Below are 16494 nucleotides of genomic sequence, written 5' to 3' on the forward strand. Positions count from 1 at the left end.
ACAGCAGTCGGCCTGCCGGGCTTCACAATGCCAGGGCTCTGTGTATGTGGAGGTTAGAAGTGGAAGGAGGAGGTGCGGCATAGAGGAGACGTGATTGGAATATATATGCTACTGAAGTGTTTGAGAAAAAAAGATGGAAGTAGGAGTGAAGTAAATTGATTAGGAGGGAGATTTGACTTGCTTTGTTTTTCACAAACAGGATGTATAAGACTGATTTTGTTTCTTGTGATAGGCCGGTAACCAAATTCATATAGCTGACTTCGTGTTTCAGGGTGGGAAGCTTGAATGCAGCCTCTGTGGAGTTTGCTCCAAGTTTGAAAATCATCTGTACACTGACAAATATTATAAATTCATATAGCAGCTGAAAGACATATAAAGTGAAAGGTCAGAAAAACATCAGCTTGTGTTACCTGCTAGCTAGAATTATGGTTAGCTAAGAATTTAAATCTTTATGTCTTCAAACTATAGCTGTGTCCCAAGTCAGGGATAGAATCCTTCGAAGGGATCTAGCCTGAGATATGGGCTGTTTTCAAAACCGCCTATTAAACTAGCAGTACGTAGTGATTTGGCCAAAATTCAGTAGGCTATTTAGTAAGTAGTATGTGAAGAAGAGCAAAATCTGCAATATGCCAAAACTCCCCGGATGTCTACTGATTCTGGAAAAATTCACAGTATGCATAGGACCAGGCCGCCTCACGTACTGTTTCCCACAATGCACAGCACTCGTTCCGCTTTTTCTTTTCTCTTCTTTTATTGACAGGGGGGACTCAGTTTTTAGGTTCTTGTTATTAAATTCCATATAAACCACTTCCTAAATTTTTAAATCATAAGTGATGCTAAAGAAGCAGTTTCACTATCAGCTTGGTTGTTGTTTACTACCGCATTCCAAAGGCCCAGCGCACTGCAACACAGATCAAACAGAACAGTCATACTACATACTAAATTCAAACGCAGTGTGGGTAGTATGTAGCAGGCCATTTCGAAAACAGCCATGGTCTGGTCTATGGCAGATTTCCTGTTTGTGTCACCAGCTGTTCCCTCCCTCACACATGCATCACAAAGCACTGCGCCTGCTGTCAAGCAACAGGTAGCTAGCTGGCTCACTAGCTAACATAGCTAAAACCACATAACTTTACTACCATCATCATTTTAATGATAATTTCAAGTTTCAAGGTGTCTGTTTTTTTTTTTTACTTTTGTATCACAAGCTATATCATTGAGGTAAAACCAAACACTTAAAATAACAGTTTATTAATTGTTGAATCAGATGATATATTGGTCAGCCTGGGAATGTAGGAAGCAATAGCTGGTCATAGTTAAAGGATACTATGGAACTGGACTTCCTTTGACATGTCGCTTTGATGCAATTGGTCTTCAAATGCAGACTTTGAAGGTTGTTATCAAACAGTAAAATCAGCATTCAGACACTTCAAAGCTAACTATAGTTTTATCTCAGAAGTGAGTTAAAGGCAATATTAGTGATTGACTTGCAGTGAAAACCATAGACTGTAAAAAATATGGACGTAGTATCCGTGACGTCACCCATCTGTTTCTGAACGCTGTTTTGAAGCCAATCGGCAGCAGCAGCCATATTGCTGCTGTCGAGCCAGTGGGACATAAAGAGGCGGGCTTTGAGCCTCCTAGCCAACAGCTGCAGTGTTCCCACAGGCAGCTGTGCCTCTCATTGGAAGACTAGTAATCTCAATATCTTCAAAATTGCCGAATTAGATAAAAATTCACCCCCCTCACAGTGAGAGGACATCGAGAAATTAGCTATTCAGACTACACTCATCTTTTGTACTAGGCTGTAATATGTTTATTAATGCTGCAAAGATCGTCTTTTTCCCATTCATGTGTATGTGACTTCCGGTACTTCCGGAGCCAGCCTCAAGCGGATCCTCGATGAACTGCAGCTTTTAACACTTCCGCATTGACTCATATTTTGAGACCGGAGGTTGCCGCTTGGTGAAAACAGATTATCAAATCAGGCATGTAATAGGCAAAAAGGCAGGACCCCCTACTCGCCCAGCTCTTAAGCATAACTAATGCCAGAACCATTTCACTTTGAAATAAATGCACAGCGGGCAGATAAAAACTGACAGCTTCAATCACTGCTTCCTTTATTGTTGTTCATAGATGTTGTTGTTTCTATGGATATCCACAATCACCTGTTTAGATCTGGAACTTCTAGACTTATCCAGAAGAATCACATCCCTGACGTTGTTTTAACTTTTAATATAGCCAAATGTCTTTTCTTTGTTGTTATTTCATTGCCTTTACAGTTGTTGATCAATATAGAAGCAACAAAATGATAACGTTTTGTCGGATTCCACATGTTTATATAATTTACAACATGAAACACAGGAGTGCATTGTTATAACAGAATTTCAGCTGCCCATCCAGAGTGTGACAGTCAGCAGTAATACGTAAAAATGTATATAAAAATGTATAGATAGACCAGAACAGAGGATCCCAAACGGGATGTGTAGGCACACTCAGTCCATCCTCTCTGCTGTGCTTGGCAAGCTTGGTCTGGTGAAATCACACCCCTTGTCCCCTGTAAGCATCTTATTCAGGTCAACAAGTATCCTCACACACACACATTTAGACACACACACACACACACACACACACACACACACACACACACACACACACACACACATACACATTACCGCAGGTGAGGCTCTAGCAGGCTGAAGGCAGAGGAGATAGGGAGGTAGGACTGAGGACGAAAAATCTCCAGGGGAATCTGGAGATGTGTGTGTGTTTGTCTTTGAATGTGTGAATTTGTGTTTATTGTGTGTTTGTGTGTATATTTAAGGGTCTGCCAAAAGCTGTGGACCTGCATACATAAACACAAATAGTCCAACACTTCCTCACAAACTAACATTCAGGCATGGGCATGCAAGAATGGATGCACGGAAGTTTAACACACTGCTCTGCTTCCTCATACGTACACATACACATACACACACGCAAAATGTGTGTTTTCGGAGATGAATAATGCTACTGTGCGTCTGGTGGGATGCAGCACTGTCCCTAGGGCGGGTTGAATGCCGGGATATTGTGCTCAAACTGGCTGACACATACACACACACACACACACACACACACACACACACACACACACACACACACACGAACGAGCTGCAGCTCTGTCTCCAGGTGACTCTGTTCTTTTTATAAAGCAGGAGCAAACTCCATCCCTCCTCTCTTCCTTTCTTTTTTGTTTGAATGCATAAACAGACCGATAGATACACTCACATTCACAAACATGCCACACACTTTTCACACTCCTCACACACTCTGACACACATACATATATACATATGTGGGCAAAGATTAGATTGGGACAAACAGACCAAACACAATATATACAAACACAACCTATGACACCCCTACTGGAGTAAATCTTACATTAAGCACACGTACAAACACACACTGTAACACTTCCCCTTGAAGGAAAAAAGAGTTTGCATCTGGGAAGAAAACACAGGGAGTAAAGAGGAGAAAAAAATGCATGAAAGATAAGCCAGAAAGTATTGCTTTGTATTATTTGTTTTGGTAATAAATCATAATATATTAGAGTGACTCCAAAAAAAAAGGGCTAAGTCGGGGGATCATATCTGATCCAAACAATTATGAATAATGCATCATGCAAATTAAGCTGGAAAGCTTAATGGCCAGTGGCTTTGTAATTGAGTTCCTTTTAGAGTTGGAGCCAGTGTCATGACCCCAATACAAACACTGCAAGCTCTCTGTCTTTCTACTTTCCCTCACCTACTGTCAATCACTGAGCCTACATTGCCAGTCCATACCTCCATCTTAAAAGGCTAAAAAAGAATGTATGAGGCCCCAGCATTTATGAGCCAACACACACAACGTGTCCGTTAAGTCTGTACAGGTTTAAAGTTCAAGTATTTCCTAACAATCTCAGTACATTCACTATTCAATATCGACTATGCATAGAAATGTTTTGTTTGTGTTCAAGGATGAAACTATGATACTGATGTACATGGGGTGAATACCTCTGTGTGGTTTGCATGTTTTGTGTGACAGGATGTGAAAGTAAAGGTTTCCAGAGTACATTTTTTCATTTAACTCAAGGGTGAATGGGAAAACAATTTAGACACTGGACTATAAAGGGAAATTGCAGATTAGATAAACCACAAGCTCAACACCACTAACCATCATGTTTTCTCTTTTTTTCTCTCTTCCCCCTCTCCTTACTTCCTCCAGAACCCCTAACCCTCCCTTCCCCCTTTCCCATCTCCCTCACCTCCCCCCCTTACAGACGAGACAGCTATGCAGTCCTTCCGTGAGCGCAGCGGTGGTTACCACAGCACCAACCCTGCTACCAGCAGGAGCCCCATGAATTAGCCCAGCCTGGAGACCTATCGGCAACACCCACATCATCCCCATCCCCAGCACCCGCATCCAGGTCCTGGTCCACATCCAGGCCCAGGTCCAGGGCACACCAGGCCAGGCTATGAGGCCCTTTCACTGGCAAACCCAACAAGCATGCCTCCAGCCGGAGGACCCAGGACACTGGAGGAGGACCCAAGGACTGTTACACCCAGCAGGCTTACCCTGGATACCCAGGAATGGTGGTGGGAATGGAAGTGGAAACGTGGGCACAGCTTCCCCACAGGCTAAGAAATCCTACAGAGCAAGCAAAGTTCCCCCAACCAACCCAGGGTCAGCACCTACAGAGTCCTGGGCCTACAGTAACCACATGGGGCCTGGAAATTACTCAGCCCAGTATATAAGTGAGGGGCCACCTCCAGCAGAAATGGGAGGACCAAGCCCAGCTAGCACAGTATGACCAGGAGATGGTCGCCCGCCTGGAAGGTAGTGGTACCCCTGCCACCTGTTTCCTCCCAGTACCTGGACCAGAACATGATGGGCCACTCCCAGACTCAGTGCCACCAGCCTTCCAACCCTGCCTATACCAGCCCCCATCACCAGCCACACCCTCCTAACCCTTCTCCATCCCCTCTCATGTACCCCCAGAGTCACCTGCACTACCCGCAGCACTCCACCCTCTCCTTCACCATACATGGAAAAGTGCAGCCCAATGCCCCATTGTTATAAAGGTACAACATGCCAACCAACTCTCAGTATGCAGACAAATGAGTAGCCACAGCAATCTGAAGCAGGGTGCTTACAGATCAACTCAGAACAGTTATGGCTATCAGCAGCCTCCCTCAAGAGGTTATGAACAGCATCCCCCTTTACAGGCCATGACCAACACCCAGGAGCCCATGCAAATATCAACCACTACACCAACCCCAACAAAACTACTGTCCTGTCTGATCTCTCCTGTCAGATCCCAGACAGTATTATCAGACCTGTAGCCCTCCTCAAGCCACTCCCAGCACGCTCTGTGGGGCGCTCCCTTCATACAGCTCCACCCCTATCGCCACTTATGACCAATCCAGAGTAGTTCCAGTATGGTCAACCTCCCATGAACACCTGGGGCAGCCTCCTCTTCCTCATCGTCTTCAGCTGGTATGCAGGAGCAGCCAGTACCAATACAATGTTGATGCCATCACGCTCACACCCCTCACCCAATGTGCCCCATGCAGCACCGCATAGCTACACTACCACACCGCAGGTCCCAACCATGAAAGAACGCTTCTCAGAGAAGTTGTTGTCAAACCCAAGCTTGTGGAGTCTGAATGCACTGACCTCGCAGGTAGAGACATCTCTAACAATGTCCAGCAGCTGCTGCTTTCAGAGGCTCTGGTGTCAAACAAAAAGGGAAGTAAACGCAGCAGCGGAGGAAGCAACAGCAGTGTAGGAAGTGGGGCATCCTCCAAAAAAGGTGAAAGAGTACAAAAGTCCTCCATTATCCAGATAGTGGTGCTGGAAGTGTTGGTGGAAGCTCCATGCAGGACCCTTACTCTACCCCACAGCATCAGCCAATGCCCATGAGCTCCATGAGGGAGGCTACTCCAGCAGTATGGACGACACTGGAGAGGGGCTAGCTCCTACTGTGGCCAGGGCAGAAGTCCAGCACAGGCCCCAAATAATGCACAACTAAGCTTGGATACAGCCTCATCATGCTCTATGACATCACCAGATGATATGTCCACCAGATCTGGGGACTCGGGTCCTTCACAACCTTACCCCTGACCCGACTAGATTGTCAGTCAGGGCAGGGAGGAGATGGATGAGTACTCCAGTAAAGAGCATTGGTGATGAGAGGTCACCCACAAGTATTGCAATCCCTAGTCCCATGAAACAAGAAAGGGACTCTCCCTCAGACATACAGCATATCAATGACCTGTCAAAGAAAACTTTGAGGAATCAGCATGGACAGAGAAACCCACAGACAAAGAGGAGGTGACGACAGATAAAACCCCTGACCATGACAGCGATGCAGACATTACTAAGTCAGCAGAGACTCTGGAGAAATGGTCAGACGAGGAGAATGCTCAGCTCAATACAGCGACCTAAACAAAGAGGAGACAGGACAAGACTACTGCTATAAGGAGACAGTGTACCAACAGGTCCAGAAGTAAATATGACTCTGACGCAAGAGACTCAGTAGAGCAGTCCCCAGCAGCTCTCTCTGACTCCAGCCACAAGGAGCACTTTGTCAATGAGATGAAATCTGAGGCATGCAAATCTGAGTCACCCACTGCCTCTGAGAGCTCAGTGAAAACACTGCCTTTCGTTTCTAGGGGTGACCTTGAACAGGATCAATACTCAACAGAGAAGGATGACAGTTCTGAGAACGCCTCCCCAACCTCCCAAGTCGAGGTCTTGGATGAGAGCAACTTGGACAAGAGATCAAGTAGAAATGCAGAGGATGAAGAAGAGGGAGGAGAAGAAGAGGAGGTTGTTAAAGAGGAAAAGAGAAATAGAGAAACAACCGCTACATATTCTTTCCCCTCCTCTGCATGCCTGATGTAAAGGGGGAACTGGGGGAGGAAGAAAAAGTGAGCAAGTCATCGACTGAGGAGCACATGAATAATAGAGATGGGCCAGAGAAGCCTGTTGGAGATCTCTGCAGCAGGACAGAGAGTCAGACTACTGAGCTCCTTATTGACATGAGTCTGCAGGGGCACCTGCCCACCCAAATCCAGCAGCAGTAACAGCAGCAGCAGAAGCTTCTGCAAGGGAGTCAGCCATCGGTGACACTGCCCCTCAGCCTCAGTCTGCTATGCCAGTCCTTCTCAGCTCTTAATGACAAGGGGACACTTCAGGCGGAGGGATCATATAGATCACAGTGACGCTAAGGTGCTGGAGCCAGACTCTCCCCAGCTCCCAGGAAAGTCGATACTTCCCTCACCCCCCTCCGGGCAGACACTCCACCCTCCCCCAAAAAAGGTGATGAAGACATGGAGCCGGGCATCAGCTGCGCCAGTGCTGTGACTCCCTTGGCCAAGCCAGAGCCCGTTGCTCCATCTGCTCAGCCGAGAGCATTTGGACGCAAGCATGCCAGGGGCAGAAGAAGACTCATGCAGTCAGGTGTGGGAATCAGGCGACAGCTAAGCTTGGAGAAGGAGGGAGAGAGGAAGATGTAAGTGCTCCCCTCACCTCACAGAAAACATGCATGCCTCCAAGTAAAACTGTGCTATTTCAGATCAAAGTGGACCTAGCTCATCAGGAGTCTATTGTGAGCCAGAACTCCAAACGCTGAGTGATGGTTTTAGATCAAGAATGTGCACCCGCTCATTCATGCACTTGAGTTGCCACCCAAAGTTGAGCCTCATGTTAAGAGAAAACCAGGTCCAAAACCAGGTCCGAAGCCTGGACTCAAACCAGGGCCAAAAACCTGACCAGACCAGGGCCAAAACCAGGTCTAAAACCAGGGCCAAAACCAGGCCTAAAGCCTGGACCGAAGCCCGGATTAAAACCTGGACCTAAACCAGGACCAAACCTGTGCCAAATGAACCAGAGCTGCCACTGAAAATTGCGACTCCTCTGAGACGAAAACCAGGACCGAAACCAGGTTCAAAACCTGGACCGAAACCTGGGCCACAACCTGGATTAAAACCTGGACCCAAACAAGGTACCAAAGCAGCTACTAAACCAGCTCTTAAACCAGGACCTAAGCCTGGACCCAAACCTGCAGATGTTTTACAGCCTGTTGATACTACACCTTTAAAGGCCTCTGTGGGTCGACCTAAAAGGCTCAGTTTCTAAAGCAAAGCAGATACAACAAGAAGAAACCATCCAGCCTCTGAATGCACAGCAAAGCAGGAACAGAAGAACCCAAAAACTATGACATCAATATTGAACCAGGAGGAGAAACAAGCAAACCAAGACGAAAAGGTGCCAGAGAAAGAGAGTCAGAACATGGTCTTAAGGTCCAGAAAGCCTTCACAAGAAAAGACCTCAAAAGAAAAAGATAAATTTGTGGGGGAGAATATTGTTCCTAAGACCATAACTGACACGAAAGCCAGTAATAATTCTCCCAAATAGAGGGGTCCATCACCTGGAAGAAAAGCATACTAACCACTGCTAATACAGCTAAAAACACAGATGTTCCAGCTGACACACCTGCACCAGTTGCAGCACCACTCCCAACTGAACAATCTGAAGAAAAGACATTCGCTTCCACTCAAACGGAAACCTAGCCCTGAACTTTCTGTTGCACCAATAAAGAAAAAGAGGGGTCCAAAACCCAAACCTAAACCCTTACCACCTGAACCCTCTCTCTGGAAGAAATTTTCTCAACATCGTCGGAGAAAAGTGTTGTGGGCCCGACAAGGAGCGAGGGTCACCGGAAGAAAACTACTGTTGTTGTTGCTCCCCCAACCATCAGTGAGCCTGATATCACGAGTGATGTGCCTGTGGTGGCTCCTCAGTGGCCCCACTAAAACAAAAGTTCTCCCACCACGCAAAGGTAGGGGGGCAGAAATATGAGGCCATGGTGCAGAAAATTACTTCTCTCTAGCTTGAAGAAGCACACTCCAATTCCCCAGATAGACAGCAATCTTACTGATGATGTGACATCCAAGCTTTTGGTCTCAACAGCTTTTAAAGGAAGATGAGATCTCGATTCTCCTGCATAGCCCTGAGATAGACAGAGGGAGAAGGGAAAAGCATAGAGACTAGACAAGAAGGAGGGAAACAACAGAGTAAAGAAGAGACAACACAAGAAAAAGAAAAACGTGTGCTGAGTCAAGAGGCATTGTCACAAAAGGAGGGCGAACAGGGTCTGAAGAAAATGTTGTAAAAAATGAGGACACCAGACAGGAAAACCAAAAAGCAGGGACACCACAGCATGGTGGAGCTGATAAGGTTTGGAGCTCAACGGAGGCCCCAGTAGAAGTCAGGGCTCAAGGAAAGTTGACACAACAGGCTTCAGAAGATTTATCTTTGACTGCCAACAATTCCTCAAGAACTAAAAGAAAGAGATGGGCCATGGTTGAGAGTACAGATACCTCAGTTGTAGCACTGGAAGCAGATAGTCTAATAGTTACGACACCAAGGCTAGCCAAGCAGAGGGCTATCAAAAACAACCATGAGATGCACTGAAGCAGAGGAGAAAGAAGAGAAAAGGCCAAGCTGTTCAAGAGAAAACAGAGCCAGTGGAGGAGATACTTGTTGAAACAGCAGAACAACAAACACAGAGAGGGTAGAAGAGAAAGCAACCCTTACAGCATCCACAGTACCTCTGCCAATAAGCCCAGATAGACCACAGAAGCCCCCCAGGTTACCAGCACAGAACTTATCCAGAAACCAAGGAGAGGCAGAAAACCATCAACAAATCCAACTAAAAGGAAACGTGGCAAAAGCTCGTCAGAACTGATTCCCGGAAAGCCATAAAGGTCCATAAACACCTGGGCCAAAACCTGGGATGAAAGATGCAATTGAGGTTATTGAGGCCGTAGTAAGAGCTGCAGGATGTGAATCAGATGCAAGGGAGGAGAAAGGAAAAAGAAAGACAAGGAAAGAGAAATAAAGGAAAGTCCGGAGACATCCATTATTGGTCCTGTAGTGACAGTCTCAGATAAAAAGACTGAGACCATTACAGTCAAAAGATTCAGGCGTAGACCAGTCTATCAAAACCCTAAACTGTCCTTTTGTCCTTATGTACGGATTAACAACTCCAGAGACTTTTCCTCGTGGTGTTCCGTAGTCAACAAACCTGAGGATGCAGTAATATTTCAGAGACGTAGAAAAAGGGAATACTCCGAATGAGGAATCCTTTCACTGTTGCCAAGGTAGTGCCACACACTGCTGCCTTGCTACAAGGACCTTTAGTAAACAGAAACCTAATAGATAGGTGTCTAACATGTAGCTTGTGTGGAAAGCCAGCAAATTACAGAGACCTGGGTGACTTATGTGGACCATACTACACGGAGGATAGCATTCCACGGAAACTTTTGACGACAGTCACACAGAATCTCTCAGGATAGAGTCAGAGAAGACAAATGACAGCAACAGTAGCAACAGTGAAGAAACAGGCGACTCCCCCAAGAAGGAGTGCGAGGTTAGCACAAAAGAGGAGGGCAACTCTGAGGCATCCCCACAAGAGGGCAGTAGCAGCAGCAGCAGTAGTAGTGGTAGGCACCATCATTGGCGCCACAGACGTGCAGAGAGAACAGAAAGGATGGTCAGGATGGTGGTCCACGAAGAGTAACGCTCAGAGAGAGGTTCAGGAGGATGAAGCAGCTCCAGTCTGTCAGCACAGGGGCTTCAGGTAACCAGGAGGGCACTGATAGCATGTTCCAAAGGTTACAAGTGGAGGCAGAGGCTAAAGAGCACTGGGCGCATGAAACTGTTGCCATCTGGACCAAGGGGTTATTATGGTAGCTGGGAGACTATACGGACTGAAAGAGGCTGCCAACAACTCAGCCAAAACGGTAAGTTGCATTTGCACTACTTTTTCTCAACAATTCTGTAATATGCAAGCTCAGATAATATGATACAGCAGTCATGCTGACAATCTGTGCTACTTCTCTGAGAAATTGCAATAACTTTCAACTTTTCCCCCTCTTTTCTCTTCTCTGTCCCATGTGCCTCTATCGTTCAATTTTGTTCTCTCTTATTGGTCCCGGTTCATATGTCCGTCTGTCTGACTAACCCCAGAACTGCTACAAGTGCCAGATTGTGGGGGCGTCCCTCAGCTGCTGTTGGAGAGGCTGCTCTCATAAATACCACTATGTCTGCGCCAAAGAGATAGGTAAGAGACCACAGCTGAGAGAGGAAGAGAGCAACAAGGGATGAAAAGGGAAGATGAGTGAGGGAGGGGAGATGAGGAGAGAGGGAAGATTGAAGGTAGGTTTAGAGGACAGTGGGAGGGGAGAAATTAAGGCAGGTGGAAGTAAAAGGGGGGAGAAAGAAAGGGGGAGGGAGAGTGGATGTGGTTAAAATGAGAAAGGGGAAAATACATCAAGAAGTAACGTCATTGAGTTGCGAGAGAGATGGCTGAGGGAGCTCAGGAGAGCAAAAGAAGAAGGGAAGGAGGGAGGAGCTTTGAATTAAGGGAATGATGAGAGGGAACTGGGACCCAGAGTGTGCACAAGGGAATGGGGAAAGAGATAGAGGGAGGTGGATGTTGCATTATTGACCACAACCCCTGTGGCTCGGCCCATCTATTCTGCTGTCTGGGGAGTGACTGCATGTGCCTGCGTTTGCATGCATTTACGTGTGTGAGGGTTTTACATTAATGTTTCCCCGTGCGCATCTAAAGAAAGTAACATGTATTTATACCTTCATTGAATGTGTGCCTACTCTTTGTAGTCAATATAAGTGAGTGTCTGGGTGTCAGCACATGTGTTGTATGGCTCCCCCCGCATTACCTCATGGCAAGGAAGTACAGTGTGAGGATTAGAAAGCCTGCCACGTCTGCCTAGCCAGCACTGAGAGCAGAGCGGGGCCCTTTTTAATCCTGCTGAGTGCACCAGCCATATCTGACTGCCTGCCTGTCTGCCTCATCCACTCAGTCTCTTTTTCCTCTGTTGCTCTCCCTTTCTCTTTTCCCTCCCTTCTGCCTTTTCTTACAAATTTTTCATCCTAACCTTCCTCTTTGTCATTAATCTGGAATTTTAGAGATGGGGTTGTGTGGTCACTTTGTGCATTAGCCTCATAATAATGTTCTACTCCTTATCATGGTCTCTAAATGACATTGTAACTGAGTCCTTCTCTTTTTTTCTTCTTCCTCTCTTCCTGCCTAGGCTGCACATTCCATGAGGAGGACTTCTCCATCAAATGTCCCAAACATGAGGTAGGAAAATAAAAGTCTTTCAACCTGTTTAAATCTTTTCAGCTTTAGACTTTTACTGCTTATCACTGCACCTTGCTTTACAAGTGAGTCATGCATAGAGGAAAAGAGAGAGAGGGGATTTTGGGAAGCAATGTAATGCAGTAGTGCAATTTCAAGGTATAAAGTTTTCTATATGTACATGCTGCAGGTGTGCATTGGTTTGTATTCCCATCAGAACCTGTGTGCCCTCTCTGCTCTAGGAACCACTGTGCATTTTGAACTCTTCTGTTCTTTCCTATTCTATTTTTTATCACCTCCTGCACCTCTCCACCCTTCATCCCTCTCCACAGCTCAGAAAAAAAAAGAAATTGAGTTCACACATTGCTGTCACAAGCAGCAGCACCTTGCTCGATAGATGATACGCCGCAGAATAAAAAACAGGATTGTCAGCACCTGTAAAACAAAAAAGGAAGCAAAGTGAGAAAGAGAAGGGATCAGGTTGTTGCTCCTTGTACTTGTATCAAGTACACTGTCGTCAATATGAAACCCATGAAAGCTCACTTGGACTTGGACAAATCAATATGTTCCCAATGACCTAGCAGGCTGAACCCTTATCAATCAAAAAGCTTCTCAAACACTGAAGTTATTTTTCCTTGTTGTATCGCTGTCACTCATTACAGCTGCAGACCTCTGCAATCACAACATGCCACCTGTTCTTGCATCAGTATGAATAGTCTACCCATGTCAGCGCTCCAGTGAGACAGACGCCATCTGGTGGCGGCATGTTCACACTACAACAAAGAGAAGGAAGGTCAAATGCAGAGGGAGGCGAGGAGGGGAGTAAAGAGGGGAGAGATGCTGACATTCAGCAGGGAGCGGAGCAGCGGTGCATTGAGGCAGCAGTTGCAGCAGCCTCCCTCTCTCCCTCCCTTCTCTGCATCCCTCTTTCCCTCCCTCTTCCTCTCCTGCTCTCCTCTGTGCAGACTGACAGGGATGAAAAGCTGGCTGCTGATCAAAACACCCCACCAGCATCACTGCCTGCTATCCTCCCCACATGCTCTCACCACCCTTTCCTCTCTTCTTCTTCTCTCCATCTCCTCTCCTTGTTATGTCTCCTCCCTCTGTTACTTTCCCCATTTTGCTCCTGCGCCTCCCTGCTGTTCCAGCTCCCTCTGTATCTCACTCTGCTCACCTCTCATCTCTGGTGAGCTCTCCTTTTACCATTTTTCAGTCATCCTCCCCTCATCCCTTTCCTCCTTCTTTCTTTCTCATCTCCTCTCTTCTCCTCTCCCCGCATCTCTTCACCTCGCCTCCCACATCTAAGCGGCAGAAATAGAGTATGAGAAACGGAGAGAAAAGGAGAGCAAGACAGGGAGAGATTGTGTTAGTGAGCTGAGGCAGAGCTGTCATCAGCTGAGGGATCTGAAGGTCTGTGTGTGGGTCTGTGCCGCGCCAATTTACGCTGAGCAGCCTAATCAAAGGGAAGAGCAGATACAGATGCACACACACACACACACCAACACACGCACACACACAAGCTCCCACCCATGGGTCCACCTCTAAAATTCTCCTTCTGCCTGCGTTCACTTGGTTTCAGGGCTGGAACACACATATCGATGAAGTTTCGCACACATGCTGCCTTCAGCTGTGGTACACACACCGTGTGCGTCCACACAGGTTCATTAACAGGGTATACCTGTAGGCTCAAACACGTATGCACATTGAGAGCACGAGAGACACGAGCAGAGGGAAAGGGAGGAGAAAAACAGTTTTGTGCTGTGGCTGGGAAGGGAAGGGAAAAAGAGAAATTGGGGCAGTTACATCAGAGAGCAACAAAATGAAAGAGGCAGTGATAGAAGGAGAAAAGAAGGGCGAGAAGAGAGACGGGCAACAGAGGGGGAGACATTTGGAGAAAAGAGATAAAATCAAGGGAGATTGACTGTGCAAAAGAATAAGACTTAGTCCAGTGAGGTAAACAAAAAAGAGAGGAGGGAGGGAGGGTAACTTAAGGGAGAGAACTGAGAAAAAAGAAAGACAGAACAAAAGTAACAAAGAGACACAGAGCGAAGCTGCAGGTCTGATTCCAGGCAATAAGGCCGTACGAGGAAAGACAGAAACTGACGTAGAGATGAGGGTGACTTCAGAGGAGGATAAGGAGAAAGAAAGAAAGAGCTCTACTATCTCTACCATCACTACCTTACCAGTGTAATTAGCGGGCGTTCCTGCTGTGTCTTTCACAGTGGAGCTGGTTCACTGGCCAGGTGCATCCATCTTCCAAATCCTGCACGCTGCAGTGTGCTGGATTTCACGTCTGCAGGAATAATCATAGAGATGCATGTACAGCACAGAGATAAGAGCTTCAAGTTGGGGTCTGCACAGCTTCATGTGCAGTATACAGGAATAAATATTCAGCTTTATGATTGTAGAAATGATGGACAACAGAAGAATCGAGCTGCAACAACCCAAAAGGCTATCAGTAGTGGATGCAGGCTGCAAACGAGTTAAACAACAAATATATCAATGAAGACATGCTGCAAATGAAAAGAATGATGAGGAAGAAAGGCCTAAGCAGGAAAACTAGCAGCAATCAGGATGCAAATACTTACAGGGTGAGAAGCCAAAAATGCACAAACCCAAAAAACAATAGCAACAGAGAAATGCTGCATATCCAGTCTTTAGAAGTTAGGTGAACTTGATGCATTGTGGGGTCTGTGCAGGGACGCAGAGTAGAGACTTTGGTTACACATATTTGATATTCACGCCTTGCAAAGCTCCAGGGCTTGGAGTGGGAGCACAAACAGTCCCTCTGAAGCCCTGTTCCCAGAGCAGACAAGGCTATCAGTACTAGTTCTATCTGCATGGATTACTGAGCTAACTGGCTAACAGTAGCAACACTTCGCTGTAGGAAATCTATCCTTCATCAGAAACCCTATTTTTCTAAAACATGGTTCAAATTTAACAATAACAAACGGTGGCATCTAATGTTTTGTTGCTTAATAATCATTCAATTGATTAAACTCTGTACCTGGTCTGTCTCTGCCTCTGGAGCCAAACATGAAGATGTCCCATCAGTGTGCCCTACAGGCCTGGAGCACTTCTGTTGTGTTGCTGGAGTTTGTGTTAATGTGTTTATTTTCTGTATTTGTGTGCTTTGCAATGAGGGTTGCTGTTCATGCATTTGTTCAGGCCATTAAAGCTAGCTGCCTTTGTCTGCCACAAAACATTGAAACACATGTTATACAGTTTATGTAGACGTATTAAAAGAAGATCCTAAAGGCTCACAAGTTTGAGTGAGCTCTAAGGTCACAGTGCTGTGACTCTAAGGTTTTGTTCCTATCAGCAGTGCATTTGTGACTTTACTTTGACACATTCTCTCATCTCCCTTTTTTTCTGCAGGACCTGTAGATATATTCTAGTACACCACCACCACCAAAACCTTCTCACAGCCGGTCAAGCATCACCTTTCTAGTAAGGCCAACAGGAACGCAAACGGTCCAAACAGCCCCCTGAACCTGAAAACACGGTGTGGACTGATGACGGACAGGCACATCGGGTGACCAGTGGGGCTGGAGGAGGGAAAAGGCTGGAGTGTGGGCGAACAAACCTTGAGAAAAGTCCACAGAGAAAAGCTGCTCCCTAAACCCAGCCTGGAAATGTGTTTTCTCAACTGAGCCCCTCACTGGAAGGCAAAAGGCAGCAGTTAACAGGAGGATAGACTGTGTGCCCAGAGCCCACTGCACACGGGGGCTGTTTGAAATGCAGAGCGAAGAATGTGTGTGTGTGTGTGTGTGTGTGTGTGTGTGTGTGTGTGTGTGTGTGTGTGGTGTGTGTGTGTGTGTGTGTGGTGTGTGTGTGTGTGGTGTGTGTGTGTTCTGCCTTCGGATGGGTTGCTATCATATTCAGACACCTGGCGGACACTGATTGGACAGCAGCATCCCTCTGGCCACCTTGTCTGTGGTCCAAGAGGTGTGTGTGTGTGTGCCCGCGGATGTGTGTGCGTGTGTCATAGAACTCATCATTCCCCCGGCCACGTCATCAGGTGTCTGCGCAAATGTGTGTATGCAAGGGATAAAGGTCATCTCCAATTCAAGATGTCATGCATCAAAAAAGCAGCAGCCAACCACTGGATTGTACTCTCTCAAATGTGTGCATTTGTGTCTAAAACAAAAAGGAAACTGTACATGATGATGTGCTTTACAGGTTCTACATATTCTGATAATGAAGAAAAAAACGGACGCAGTATTTTACTATAACGCTCTTATCTTCTGAGATGTATTTTGATGTGCTTTATGACTATATGACATCATTGCGTCACCCTTGGT

The 16494-nt window shown here is 46.4% G+C and overlaps 1 protein-coding gene across 1 annotated transcript; it reads left to right on the top strand.

Annotated features, from left to right (window-relative positions):
- The first annotated feature begins 2481 nt into the window (after positions 1 to 2481).
- On the top strand, positions 2482 to 15700 carry LOC117832343 (retinoic acid-induced protein 1). Its single transcript, XM_034711436.1, is given in 59 exon segments — positions 2482 to 2559; positions 4133 to 4256; positions 4259 to 4345; positions 4348 to 4388; positions 4390 to 4545; positions 4548 to 4605; positions 4608 to 4777; positions 4779 to 4871; positions 4873 to 5043; positions 5045 to 5096; positions 5099 to 5125; positions 5128 to 5269; positions 5271 to 5421; positions 5423 to 5473; positions 5475 to 5526; positions 5529 to 5705; positions 5708 to 5835; positions 5837 to 5854; positions 5856 to 5934; positions 5937 to 5984; positions 5987 to 6120; positions 6122 to 6287; positions 6290 to 6436; positions 6439 to 6524; positions 6526 to 6866; positions 6868 to 6916; positions 6918 to 7059; positions 7062 to 7183; positions 7185 to 7219; positions 7221 to 7309; positions 7312 to 7524; positions 7527 to 7646; positions 7649 to 7690; positions 7693 to 7788; positions 7791 to 7889; positions 7892 to 8142; positions 8144 to 8237; positions 8240 to 8431; positions 8434 to 8567; positions 8569 to 8671; positions 8674 to 8828; positions 8830 to 8868; positions 8870 to 8908; positions 8910 to 8984; positions 8986 to 9042; positions 9044 to 9164; positions 9167 to 9493; positions 9496 to 9587; positions 9590 to 9656; positions 9659 to 9785; positions 9787 to 9889; positions 9892 to 10138; positions 10141 to 10353; positions 10356 to 10574; positions 10577 to 10765; positions 10768 to 10829; positions 11056 to 11149; positions 12144 to 12193; positions 15569 to 15700. Coding segments are annotated over 59 exon segments (6843 nt in total). The 3' UTR covers positions 15578 to 15700.
- The last annotated feature ends 794 nt before the right edge of the window (positions 15701 to 16494 follow it).

Source organism: Notolabrus celidotus, chromosome 20, assembly GCF_009762535.1.
Source record: "Notolabrus celidotus isolate fNotCel1 chromosome 20, fNotCel1.pri, whole genome shotgun sequence".
Classification (NCBI taxonomy): Eukaryota; Metazoa; Chordata; class Actinopteri; order Labriformes; family Labridae; genus Notolabrus; species Notolabrus celidotus.